Below are 13,927 nucleotides of genomic sequence, written 5' to 3' on the forward strand. Positions count from 1 at the left end.
GGGGTACTCCTGGCATCACGTGGGCGGGGGCCGGGGCTGCTGCTCCCTCCCTACCCCCCGCCCCTGCACAGTGCCCAGGACAGTCCTGTGTCGGCAGGTCTGGGGGAGAGAGCCCAGAGGAGGGCAACGGATTCCAAACGTGTCCCCAGACCAGCATAACCGGGGGGCCTTGGCAGAGATGAGCCAGAATGCTGCTCCCACCCTGCACTGGGCAAGAGCGTCCCAAATGTCTATGGCGCCGAGATGGAGACAGTGTTCTCGGCCATCGGCCCAAGTGGTCAGAGGGAGGCCCAGCCGGTCCCTTGAGGCAGAGGCCCCACCAGCTGTGGCAGCAGTTTACTTGGGTCATGCCTCCCGTGCGCTGCGGGAGTGGGAGCTCCGAACTGCCCATCTGTCCAGCCAGGGTGGGCAGCCCGCGATCACAGCCCGCAGTCGGGACACCGCAGCCAGCCAGGCCAGCGGTCCCTGCCCCGGGAGCTACAGAGGCCTTTGGGGTGACGGGACACGGAAGGGCTTCTCCCTGCTTCGGCCTAATGTGGCTTCAGCACCTGACCGCCCAGAGGACAGTTCCAGGATCCTCTGGGATGACACCCGTGCCCTATAGTGGACCCCTCTCCGCCTGCAGGAGGCTCCGGGAAGGTCGGAAAGGTTGGTCACTGGCTTTGTCCACAAGCTGGTGCACAGTTCAGGGCGGGCGCGGGCTGGGCCAGGTGGGATGCATGCCTCCCTCTTCCTGACAGGGCCGAGGGTCCAGAGCCAGTGGCCAGGGGAGGTCTGACACCATCCGTGGAGGCACCAGCCCATCCACTGCCTGTCTTGGGGGCTGGAAAGACACCGGCCGGGAACCGGTGCTGCCCCTCCCCGCCCCACACTAATAACTTCTCCACCAGAGACGCAAACAGCAGACAACAGAAGCCCTGACACGCTGCTATTAAGGTTGATTCAATCCACGAGGCCTGGGTGCCGCCTCGTAATTTCCTCCTGTCTCCAGATGAGGGAGGGGAATCTGGGTGACTCCATCCAGCTGTCGCCTGTGCCGTGAGCCCCTATGCACAGCAGACCTCAGAGGGCTGAGGGTGGGGCCAGGGACTTCCTGGTGGAGGCAAACGCTCCAGTGGGCTTGGCCGACGACCGGAGCCCGGTTGGAGGTAACTCTCCTCCTGGTAGAGTTACCTTCTGAGTGGCGCCCCCAGCCCAGGGCACCCCCCCCCCCCGAATCCTGCCCATCCAGGAACCTGCCGGGTCAGGGCCAATCAGGTGGCCGGGGGCGGCCCCGACCCTGCCAAGTCCACGCAGACGAGGTTGGTGCCCGGTGTTCTGAGCTGAGGCTGCGGTTATTTAAGACAGAAAGCAGGGTGTGCGGTCTGGGCACTCACGTCCACGCCGTGACGGCGGCGCCTCCAGTCCCGGCCGAGTGTGCTACGCTGTCAGCAGGTGTGCGCCTCCCTCTTTCGCACACGCACACAGGATCTCACGGCTAACTGGCCTCTACGCGCGACTCACCATCACTTCCTGTGACTCAAGGCAGCATCTCTCCCTGTCTGCACCAAGGACATTCAGCACAGTGGGGGCATCCTCTGCGGGGGTGTCCAGGGCACTGCGGGGGCTGAGCGGCACGCCGGCCCCACCCACCGGGTGCCAGGACACCCCCAGTGTGACAAACATAGATGTCCCCAGACACTGCCTGGTGCGCCCTAGGGGGTCACCCCCTTACTGAGAAAGACCCCCAGGAGGCAGGAATCTCCACCGACGTTCCCTCAATATGACAAAGTTGCATAGCGATGGCCTTTTGCGGCTGACGTCCCGTCTCGTAGGGGGGCTGATCCCGGGCCAGGTGGTGAGCAATCGTCTTGTTCAAGACAAAGCTCCTGTCAGCAAGTTGTGTCAGAGCTGGTGGGGGGACAGGGCCACCGGGGGCCAGGGAAGCTCAGGAGTGAGTGCTGCTCCTCCGGGGCCTCCGTCAGAGGGCAAAACAGCCACTCTTCCGACCTTGACGTGGGGACAGTCTGCTCCTCGCCCCACGTGGGGAAAGCTGACCAAAGCTAAGACACTGTCACCCCTCACGGCTGGCCGACCGTGGCAGCTTCCATAAGCAGGTCCCAGGGCTGATCCTGGCTCCGCTGACCACAGAAGACAGGAGGGGTGGCCGGGAGTGGCCTTGGGGGGCTGCTGTGGCAGTCTGTGTCCGCTCTTCCAACATAGCCCCCTCACACTGCTCGGGGCTCCGGGGTCCTTGAAGCAGCTTTGCTGGGGCTGGTGGGACCGTAGGGAGAGCAGGTCAGCCAGGAGTGGCCATGGCCCAGCAGACGGAGAGGGTTAGGATGCTGGGGACCGGGGTGGCTGGCCTGGGGCCCACAGAGGGGCACCCGGCTCTTTCCACACCCCAAGGTTCCTGGCTGGCATGACGGTGCCCTTCCCGGGCTGGCTGGTCAGGAAGTTGGCTCAGGGTGAAGGGAACAACATGGCCTTGGGGACCTCAATGGGTTCGGCGGGGGGACGTGGGCAGTCAGGCTGTGGTGTCCCCAGGGCCACTCCATGGAGCTGATGGCTGGTAGGAGGGGAGACCCTGCTGTGTGTGTGCTTTTGGCAGTGATGGGGGATACAAAGCTGAGACCCTGGAGCAGACTTCCTCGGTCCAGGTGAAGGTGGGCTACAGAACCTGGTGGCTCCACAGACACCCGCCTCCCCACCCCTGGGGAGAAGGCCAAATGGGTGGAAACTTCCAGTTCCGGGGTGGGGTGAAGCGTGGCAGCAGAGGCTGCCAACACTGGGTTTAGGCCACCGTGGAAAGGAGGGTGGAGGCCCCTACCCCCATGGCGGTCATCGTCCCAGCACAGGGACAGGGCGGGCCGTGTGGGGTTCAGAGATGGGGCCCCAGAAGAAAAGAAGTTTCTAGCAACGGGACAGTTCACATGACAAGGTGGGGGCAGGCAGAGCACAAGTGGGGGGGCTCGGACACACATCCCCACTCCCCCCGCCTCTTGTGACAAAACTCAAGGGGGCCAGGGCCATGGCACAGGTGTCCCCTCGGGCCTTGTGCTGGGAGGGGCTGAGCGGTGGCAGCAGGCAGCCCCTGGGGCACGGGTGCACCCACCCACCCTCCCTTGGGCAGGCAGTTCACGTCCCGGGGCAGAAGGGGCCTGTGCTTGCCAGGGCTTAATCTGCTGAGCGGTGAGGGGGGGGGGGGAGGGCTGCCGAGGGGGAGGGCTGCCGGCCGTGAGGGGCGCAGGGTGGAGATCCAGGGTCCTGGGAAGGCGCACTCTGGGGCCCATGTGCCTGCAGCTGAGTGGCCAAGTGAGGAGGCCCGAGTGCCCGTGACGGAGCTTGCGAGGCTGAAGCCACCAGCACCCGGCCTGGCCACGGGCCCGCCCTCCCTCCTGTAGCACCTCTGGCGGCTTCAAGCCAGACACGCGGAATCCGCTGGGAAAGGCTGTCACCCCTGACTCCGTTCCCAGAGGCATGGCTCTGGGCTTCTGCGACAACAGGTTGCCACGGAGCGACGCCCAGGGTTGGCACCAGCCCCACACTCACCCGAGGCAGGTGCTGGCTTCATGTGTCTGTGCGTCGGGCAAGGTGAATGGCGTGTGGCCCTGCCCCCATAGCCCACGGAAGTCTGTCTCACTCCGGGGACAGGACTGACAACCAACCAGCCACGCTGGCCCCCGGCCCCACCTGCGCATCTCTCGGGTCCATGGGCCTCTGTTCCCTTAACCCACACGCTCACCCGGCCCACCAAGGGTGTGTGGGAGGGGGCACGCAGGAAGGCAGGGAGGAGGGGAGTCCTGAGGTGCCCAGGACCCTGCCCGTCTCCCAGGAGGCACGGTGTCAGGCGGCAGGAGTTAGAGCTGCCCTGTGATCCCCGGTCAGACGCTCCGGGCTGGCGGGCTCCTCTGTTAGGAACAGAGCCAGCTGGGAGCAGAGGACGCAAGTCTCAAGCCTCCGGCTGGGCTCAGTGGCTCAGATAGGCCATATTCCTGTCCTGTACACAGGTGGGAGTGTGCGGGGGAGGGGAGGGTCCCAGCCCGACCCCCTCTGGGTGCCCGGGCCCCAGCGCCTGTGCGAGTCCTCAGATCCCAATGCCAGAGGACGACATGGCCACACAGCTTTGGTAAGTAATTATAAGAGCAGTATTTTTAAAAGTGGTCGCGGTGCCTCGGGCTCAGGGCATAGGATCTGGGGCGCAGCCCCTCCGTGCACAGGCGGAAGCCCGGGGCCTGAGCGCCCCCGCCTGGGTGACGGGGGGGCTGGGGGACCGCCTGTGTCCGGCGGGTGGGCGGCGGGCAGTTCACCACTTGAGGAAGACCATGCCGGCCAGGACAGCGTAACCCAGCACCAGGAAGAGGACTTTGAGCAGACGGTCACTGTTCTCCTCCAGCTCCTTCGCCAGGATCTCAAAGAAGGTGACGAAGAGGAACGTGCCGCCCGCCAGGCCCTGCAGCAGCACCGAGGCCACGCTACTGGGCACACCCTGTGCGCTCTCGATGCCCAGGCCGACGCCGATGCCCAGGGGAATCATGGCGCTCACGGTGACGGCCAGCTTGGCCGCGTCCCTCAGGGCCATGGAGCACCTGGCCATGCTGATGCCCAGGGCCACAGCCACCAGCGTCTCGTGGACGGCCACCCCCACGAACAGGCTCACCACCTTCTCGCCGTCCTCCTGCAGGCCCAGGGCCAGGCCCTCGAAGATGGAGTGCGCCGACAGGGCAAACACCAGGCTGAGGAGCCGCAGCGGGCTGGAGCGCGACAGCTCCTGGACGCTGAGCCCGTGTGCGTGGGGGTGGGGCTCCGCGTAGAGTGCATGGCCCCGCGTGCCCCCCATGAAGGGGCTCTCGTACTCCGAGTCGCTGCCAGCGTCCGAGCCGGCGTTGAAGGTCTCCAGATCGATGAAGGACGGCTTCTCCTTGCGGAACGTCAGGATGAGCTGCTCCAGGAACACGGTCATGAAGAAGCCCAGCATCACGATGGTCTCGGCCAGCGGGTAGTCGGTGCTGATGTGCCCGAGACTCAGAACCTTCTGGAGCTGGAGCGGAGGATGTGTGAGGGAGGAGAAGGGGGAGGGGGGTTCAGAGGCGGGAGGCCTGGACACTCGCCACCAACACAACAGGGTCCCCAGATCTCACTGATCAGCTAGCAAAGCACAGAAGCCCCCCGTTCACACAAGAGGCTAAAAACGGGGGAAGGTGGACTCACCCTTTGGTGGATTTGGAAAAAACAGCAACAACAGCATAAAAATAACCCTATTACAAAGGGGGTCGTGAGGCTTTTCGTGACATCTACTAAATCGGCCCAATAACATTAACTGTGCTGTCGGGGGCTGAACCGTGGTCCCTAAAGATACGTGCACGTGGAACCTCAGAACGTGACCTTCTCCGGAAGAAGGGTCTTTGCAGATGTAATTAAGGTGCTCCCGGCGGAGAGATTCGTATCTTAAAGGTTCCCAGCCCGCAGAATCTCCAAACTAACCCTACTTGGAGAGAGGCGATTCTGTGACAGTGAGGCTGTTAGGGTGGGCCCTGAGCTGACAGGACTGGAGTCCTTACAGGAACAGGAAAGACACGGGACCACCACATGAAGAGGCAGGAAGGAGAGAGGCCTGCGAGGGACCCAGGCCTGCCGGCATCTTGGTCTTGGACTTCCAGCCTCCCCACTGACCAAGAGTAAACGCCCATGGTTTGAGCTGTGGTACACGGCTACGGCAGCCCCAGGAAACTCACGCATCAGGATCTTGAGACGAGATCATCCTAAATCAGGGTGGGCTCTAAGTCCAGCAACAGTGTCCTTATGAGACACAAAAGGAAAGGACACACAGAGACACGGGGAGATGGGCATGTGACCACGGAGGCAGAGACTGGGGTGATGTACCTACAAGTCAAGGAATGCCAAGGATTGCCAACAAACCTCCAGAAGCAGGGAAAGGGCACAGGACAGATTCTCCCTCACGGTCTCAGAAGGACCCAGCCCTGCTGACACGGTGATCTCAGCCTTCTGGCCTCCATCACGGTCACAGCAACTGGCCTTTGCAGCCCTGGGGCCTGCGTGGGGTTTGCTTGCACAAGGCACCCCGACCTCCTGGGTGGACAGGCTGGGAACGAGGGAGACTCCTCAGACATCCACCTGCACCCCGGCAGATGCCTCGAGCTAGCCCCGTCCAGTAGAGCTTTCCAGTGACAGAAAGGCTTTCTGTCTGTGCTGATACCGATACGGAAGTCACTAGCCGCGCGTGGCCCATGCGGACCTTAGGCGTGGCTGGTGCGGCTAAGGACGGGCATGTTGAACCGTGTTTCATTTTAAGTCACTGAAACGTGACTAGACAGGCCTACAACAGGCTGCCACTCCTCACAGCTGGGTCGGGTGGCCCCTGCTCACGAGGGTGTGTGTGCACTCCACGCTGGTCCGGCCTGGGGGCTGCAGGGTGAGCTGTCGGCCGTCTGGACCACTCCCCTCACGTGCACACGCAATTCCCGAGGGCTCCACCTGAGCCAGGCGCTCCAAACTATGCTCGTGGCACCCCTTTCTTTCCTGTCACAGCCTTCGTGACAGCCCGGGAACACACACACACACACACACACACACACACACACACACACACACTGGGGGCTATCCTGCCCCAGGGCACACCTGCAAAGTCTGAGGACATTTTGGTCGTCACGACTTGCGACGGGTAGTGCTGGCATTGGGGTCAGGTCATTCTCTGTCGGGGGCCGTTCTGGGCACCAGAGGGAGGTGGGAGAGGGTGTTGAACAGCATCCCTGGCCCCACCCACCTGATGCCAGGAGCTCCGCCAGTCGTGATGACCTCAGATGTCTCCAGACATCATCCAGTAACCCTGGGGGTAGGACGCCCAGGTGAGACCCCCTGACCCAGTGACCTGCCATCACTCAGTGTCCCCTGGCGGCAGAGTCGTCCCCCACAGGGGAACCCCCGCTGCATCAGAGGCCGTGTTTTGCAGAGAAGCCGCTTCATTCGTTTGCCAAACATCTCACAGAGGCCTGCGTGTGCTACACCTGGGGAGACACCAGCACGTGGGGAACACTAACCCCCCACCCCAGGGATGAACACGGATCAGATCAGATCGAGGAAGACAAGGCAGACGCAAAAGCCACAGTGTGCAGCACTGCTCTCTGCAGGGTGACCGTGCCAGCTGAGGCTGGCCAGGGGCCGCAGGGGAGGGGCCTGACCCGCCAAGGCTCAGGTGTGGGCAGGCGTGCGGCATGGAGTGGCTCTGGGAGGACCATGGAAGGGCCACATGCACCATCACAGCAGTCTGGGCCTGAGGACTCTGAGATTTTATCCCCCCTGGACGCTGAGTGTGTGAGTCTCCCACACTGTGAACAGAGGAGCACGAGGTTAGCAGCGGAAGGCCACAGGAACGTGTCAACTCACAGCTCTGGACGCCCAAGTTGCAGGCACCGGCTGTGGCCTGCTGATGACACATGCGGCCGTGCTGGGGAGGCCCACGTGGCCAAGGCCTGAGGGCAATCCTCCGCCAGCAGCCGGGGAGAAACTAGGCCCCTGGGTCTGACAACCGGGAAGGGCTGAACTTGCCTTACCACCACATGAACTCAGAAACCGACCCATCTCCTCAAACCCTGAGGTGAGACCACAGCCCACGGATACCCGGAACGCTGTCCGAGAGAGCCCGGAGCAGGGGACCCAGCTATGTGGTGTCCAGACTCCAGCCCCACAAAAATTGTCATAATAAACACGTATCCGGTTAACTTGTTAGGCAGCAGCAGCTAACTGATACAGGTGTTGAAGAGAGGCCCGAACTGCCAGCTTCAGGACAAAGTGTATGCTGGCCATGGTGGGCAGTCTGCTCAGGTAGCAACGGGTGAGCTCGCCAGCGGGGAACCCTGTGTGTAGTTCAAACCCCCTGCTTACCAGACAAGGCCCAGAGAAGAGAAGCAAGCAATGTGTGGTCACACAGCAAATCCATTTCCTGTCACTCTTACAGCGTCAAGGCTCCACCCAGCTTGGTGGCTTTAGTGAAAAAACGTCAGTGACCCTTGGCCATAAGGTGCCAAGGGCGGCGCCTACCCCCGGGGACCCCTTACCTTTTCCCTCACGGCGGGCAGGAGGGCATTGAAGCACGTGGCCAGAAAGACCCCGCCTCCGAAGGTGTTGCAGAGCGAGAGGATCTTTTTTGAGCGATGGGCCTTCTCAAAATCCGTCTCGATGATCTTCACTGGGAGCAGGGAGCCAAGCAGCATGAAGAAGAACACGCCCACCATGCAGAGGACTTTGGCCACCAACAACTTCATCATGGTGGTGGCCCAGGCTGCTCCGGTCACCGCAGGGCCAAACCATGTGTGGGCGCACACTCCCGTCCCACGATGTGCTACTGGGCCCAGCCACGTGGCTGGGGGCTCATGCCTCGGGACATCCGCTGTGAACGCCAGGGGCAACCGCGTCAGCTGTTGGATCACCTGCCCAGCTCTAGTGACCAAGCCCATCACCCCCAGGACCTTGCTCCATTCCAGGCCTGGCCCGCATCCCTGCCTTCCGCAGGAGTATCCACGGCTGCACTGTCCGGTATGGGAGTCACTGGCCACGTGCGTCTATTTAAGCTAAGGAGACCTGAATGAAAGGCAAAATTCGGCTCCTCAGTCACACCAGTCATACTGCAAGTGTCTAATGGCCACACAAGTGCCGTCGCCACCATACTGGACAGCGCAGACAGAGAACGTCTCCATTGCTGCAGAATGTTCTATCGGGTGGTGCTGCTCCACTGGTTTCCCACTGCCCGTACGTGAAACCAAGCACCACACCCTGTACAGAAGGCCCTGCACCATCGGCTTCACTCACCCCACATGGGCTTTTGTGGGCCTTGAATATGCCTAGCCCGTTCCTGCCTCAGGGCCTTTGTATGGGTTGTTCTCTTGTCCTGGAACATGTCTTCCCCCTGACCTCCCGATGATGTTTTTTTCTTTTAGGTCACTGCCTCCAGGATGCCTTGGAAGGGCCTCCCCTGGCGGACCTGTGCCCTAAACTGTATGCCTTGTACCCACCGCGAGTCCTGGTGCAGAACAGATGCTCAGTAACCACTGGCAAGCAAACAGGTGAGCAGAATGAAGCATGTGGACCTCTTTACAGGACTCCACGAACCCAAGTGGAGCAGATATCGCCCTGGACTCAAAAGCGTCACTGTTAGTACGAGGGCCCTTGGCTGCTCCTCTGTCCCTTGGTTTCCTCCTAACCTCCCAGCTCTCACTGCCCACACCCCACTTCACTGAGGTCTTCAGGTCTCAGCTCGGATGCCACCGGATGGAGGGGCCTCTCCCTCCCCTTCCCTGGCATGAAGTTCTGGCATTATTTGTGCTACGGGAAACTGCATAACTCAGAGTCCCTGAATGCGCTCCCTTGCTCAGGGCTGCAAGCCCCGCGCGGGCAGAGAGCCTGTCTTGCTGGAGGCGGGCCCCCCAGCAGCACCCAGTGCACAGTCAGGTCGACGGCGGGCATCGCGTAAATCCCTGCGGGTGTCCAGATACCCCGGTCTGTGCAGTGCGGGTGGGGAGGGGGGCTGTGCGCTCTCAACCCGGGGGCTGATGGGGGTGGGACCAGGACAGCACAGGCGCATTCATTCATTCACTCACTACACACCGAGCGTCTCTTGTGTGCCCGCGCTGCAGCGGGGGCCCCGGGGAGGGCGAGGCCGAGGCCGAGAGGGCTCCGCCGGGGAGGGAGCAACTCGCGCTCTGCCCGGGGGACTCGAAAGCTAATTACTACAGACAGACCTCGCCGATCAGGGGGGAAACCAGCCTCGGGGCCGCAGCCCGGCCTCCGCTAACGGGCGGCCGAGCCGGCCAGACCCCGAAACGCCCCGCCCTGGCACCCAGGCCCCCGGTCCCCGGCCCCTGTCCGCACGCACCTCCGCCGGGCCCTCGCCCGCCCGCCGGCGCCTCCCGCCGCTCAACCGCCGCGCGGTCTCGACCCCACAAGCCGTGCTCCCGTCCGGCCCCGGCTCCGCGCGCGGCTGCCCACGCCCCGCCCACGCCGCTGCTCATTGGCTACCCCGAGCGCCACGGGCCGAGTGCATCGTGTCCATTAGCCGCTGTGGTTGCCACTTATCCTGTGGACCCCCCCCCCCCCCCGCCACCCCCGCCACCTCTCCTACCGGCATGGGAAAGTAGTTTCCTGTTTCTGAGCGGTAGGTACAGCCTGCAGGTGCCTCCGGCGGGAAACTCCAGCCCTAGAGGAATGGTTCCCGTACGACTTGGCTGCCAGAGCTGTCCAGGGGTGCCTGGTGCTGAATCCCGCTCTAGGGAGGTTTGGCCATTGATGGGAAACCATTTGCTACGGGAGACTGTCTCTCCCTGAGCGTCCACGACGCTGGTGTCCTTCCCTTCAATTTAAGACGCAGATTCATCTGTGTCCACATCCCTGCCTTCTATGTGTTCCAGGGCCTCTTGTAGAAGAACATCTGTGAACAAACCAAGATCCGCCACCCTCCCCACACCCCGCCAACTTTGGAGCTTACATTCTAGGAGAAGACACAGAAAATCATCAGTAAACATAATAAGTAATGGAATTATGTCGGAAGGTAACAAGTGCCCTGGGATAAAAGGGCCAATGAGGAGCTATCAAAAGTGCTGGGTATGGGTTGCTATTTTAAGTGAGATGCTTAATGTTTGAGCAAAGGCGAACACGGAGAAGTTAGTCCAGCGGGTGTATGGAGGCAGACCGTCGCACACATAAGGGACTGAGAATACGGAGGCCCTGGCAGGTCTGTGCAAGAATGCCAGTGTGGCCAAAGCACAGGATAAGAGGACATGGGTCACAAGAGGCCTTGGAGGGAAATAGGGAGCAGTTGCAGTTTTGATCAGAGACGTGACAGATCCAGCATCTTTTAACATAATCATTTGGTTATTGTATCAATGCTGCTAACAGGCCAAATGAGATGAAGACTGAGAATTGTTGATAGTTTTTAGACAGAGAGAAGATAATACTTTTTTAAAAAGCTTGTTTCACTGCCCTATAAAAACAACCAGAGTTATGTGCTCACTTTGGCAGCACATATACTAAAATAATTTTAAAAATTTTAAAAGCAATAAGAGTTATAAAAGAGAAGACTGTATTCATTTGTTTACTGAAGTCTTTTCAGCATACTATGAGCCAGGCATGGAGAGAGCTGCTAAGAATAAAGCACAGAGTGCCACGGTGTGGACAGACCCAGAGGACACTGTGTGCAGTGACAGAAGACAGACACAGAAGGTATGTCCTGTGTGACTCCACTCACAGGGGGTCCCTAGAGGAATCCCATCCACAGAGACAGAGAGTAGAAGGTGGGATCCAGTGCTGGGACAAAGAACGGGGAGTCAGTGTTTCATGGGGACAGAGTCTCAGTTTGGGGAGATGGAAAGTTCTGGAGACAGATGGTGGGAGTGGCTGCATGACAGTGTGAGTGTTGCCTGATGCTGCTGAGCTGTGCCCTTAAGAGTGGTTAAAATGGTACGTTTAATTTTATGTATATCTCACCACAACTAAAAAATTTTAAATTTCTTTTTTAAATGTTTGTTTATTTTGAGAGAGAGATAGAGTGTGAGCGGGGGAGGAGCAGAGAGAGAAGGAGACTGAAAACCCCAAACAGGCTCTGCATTGACAGCTCAAACGAGGGGCAAAACCCCACCAACTGTGAGGTCATGACCCGAGCCAAAGAGTCAGATGCTCACCTGAGCCACCCAGGCGCCCCCCCCCCAAATTTTCATTAATGGAGTATAAAATGAACCCTAGGTCCTCACAGTTCACAGTCTAGTGAGAGAGACAAATATAAATGAATTAATAGCACACCACGATGGGCAGATTTCTAAGATGGTTCCACGTGATCTCGACATCCTAGTACCCATGCCTTTGTGTGATTCCCTCCTTGACTCTGGGCTGCCCCTGGTGACTTGATTCTAACAAACAGAATATGGCAGAGGAATGGGATGTCATTTCCCTGACTGGGTTACAAAACACCGACTTCCGTCCTCCTAGCACAACTCCATTGCCTTTTCAGCTTGTATGGCTTGACGAAGCAAGCTGAGATGCTGGAGAGGCCCACACTGCAAGGGGCTGAGGATGACCGCCAGCCAACAGTCAGCAGACCTTCAGTGCAAGAGCCTGTTAAATTACTGGATCCTGCCAACATCATGAATGATCATGGAAGGGGGTCCTGTCTCAGTCATGCCTTCCGATGACTGCTGCTCAGTGGGCACCTTGATTATAGACTTTGAGAGACCCTGAAGCTGAGGGCCCATCTAAGCTGCACCTGGATTCTTAATCCACAAAAACTATGGGATAACAAATGTTGCTGTTTCAAAGCCACTAAGTTGGGGGGGGGGTAGTTTGTTAGGCAGAAGGTAACTAGGTAATGCACATACGTAAAGGAAAAACTACCGACTGTACTAAATGCCCTGAAGAGGGGGGCCTGGGTGGTTCAGTCGGTTAACCATCTGACTTCAGCTCAGGTCGTGATCTCACAGTTCATGGGTTCAAGTCCCGCGCTGGGTTCTGTGCTGACGGCTCAGAGCCTGGAACCTGCTTCAGATTCTGTGTCTCCCTCTCTCTCTGCCCCTCCCCCACTTGCGCTCTCTCTCTTAAAAAAAAAAAAAAAAAAAAAAAAAAAAGCCCTGAAGAGAGTTTTGTGTGCGAATTAACCAAGTCCACTGTGGGTGTGGGTGTGTGTATGTGTGTGTGGAATGTAGGGCACCAGAGGACAGTTGGTATAAACATAGATAAGAACTTGCTGTATTTGAGGGACTGGGAAGCTGGGCTGTTGTATCATTGCCTGCCCACGTGGATACATAAAATTACAGGGGCACCTGCGTGGCTCAATTAAGTGTTTCACTTCTGCTCAGGTCATGATCTCACCATTCATGAGTTTGAGTCCCATGTCAGGCTCTGTGCTGACAGCTCAGAGCCTGGAAACTGCTTCAGATTTTGTGTCTCCCTCTCTGCTCCTTCCCCACCCACCCCCTCAAAAATAAACGTTAAAAAATTAACCATCATAACGTTATGCTCTAAGAAAATCTGCCCACCTCAAGTCATATTCTAAATTTTCTCCTATGATCTTTATAATTTTGCCTTTAAAAAAAATTCCATTTTACACACATTCAAAAACAGGCCACACTAACCCATGGCAATAAACACTAAGGCAGCGTTACCCTTGGGGGATATGAGGGGAGATGGGGGAGATGACTGGGTTCTGTTCTTGGCCCCGGTGCCGATGACAAGGGCATGCTCCCTGCATGAAAATTCATCAGGTTGTTTGCTCATGATGTGTGCACTTATGTGCATGTGTTACGCTATGAGGAAAAGAGTTAGCAGCCTAGTAAGGAGGGAGAGAAGAGTGGACCCCTACATCTACCTGACCTTACAAAGAGCTTCCGACAGCCACGAGCCGAGCGGAATCTGTGGTTCCATTCTCCGACCTGGGCACAGAAGGGATCTGTATCTCCAGCCCTATATTGTACCAGGCACCCCAGGACGGCGGCCTTGTCATGGCACAGCGCCCAGCAGAAAGTCCATGGCTATGAGGATTCACAATCCTGAAAGGGAACCAGGTCTGAAAGCACAGCTCTGACCCCTAGGGCCATGGCAGTTTCTAGCCTCCCGCCCAGGTGGTTTCAGAAATGGATGTAGCCTCGTTCTTTCTGTCCAGAGGCCGCACGCCAGCCCTGGGACGGAGGCACGCAGGAGGCCGTGGTGCCGGTGCGCCACCTGGTGGCCCGAGCGTCTCACCCACGAGAGTCCCTTTGAAATCATTGCTTTTCAAAAGGGAGAGGAGGTGGAGGGGTGCTGGGAAAGCCAGCTCAGTTTGGGGTTTTCAAGTCACCCAGGTTGACGCACAAAGTTTGTACTGCAGACTTACAGGAGCCCTCTAGAGCCAGCAAACAGACTGATTTTGTGGGGGCAAACTGTTCAGGACAAGTTTACATAGGGCCCACCA

General features: G+C 59.0%; 1 protein-coding gene across 2 annotated transcripts; it reads right to left on the reverse strand.

The window, feature by feature from the left end:
- Positions 1-4,104: 4,104 nt before the first annotated feature.
- SLC39A3 (solute carrier family 39 member 3) lies at positions 4,105-9,976 on the reverse strand. Of its 2 annotated transcripts, XM_042977689.1 has the most exons (4): positions 9,869-9,975; positions 9,009-9,126; positions 8,055-8,386; positions 4,105-5,020 (listed from the first exon to the last, which is right to left on the reverse strand). In XM_042977689.1, exons 3-4 carry the CDS (start codon positions 8,262-8,264, stop codon positions 4,286-4,288), a joined length of 945 nt encoding a protein of 314 aa, XP_042833623.1. In that variant the 5' UTR covers positions 8,265-8,386; positions 9,009-9,126; positions 9,869-9,975; the 3' UTR covers positions 4,105-4,285. The 2 variants fall into 2 exon arrangements, with proteins under 2 accessions (XP_042833623.1, XP_042833624.1); XM_042977690.1 differs by lacking the exon at positions 9,009-9,126 and having other exon boundaries at positions 9,869-9,976.
- Between the last annotated feature and the right edge of the window lie 3,951 nt (positions 9,977-13,927).

The sequence above is a fragment of the Panthera tigris genome, chromosome A2 (genome assembly GCF_018350195.1).
Source record: "Panthera tigris isolate Pti1 chromosome A2, P.tigris_Pti1_mat1.1, whole genome shotgun sequence".
NCBI classification, from domain to species: Eukaryota; Metazoa; Chordata; class Mammalia; order Carnivora; family Felidae; genus Panthera; species Panthera tigris.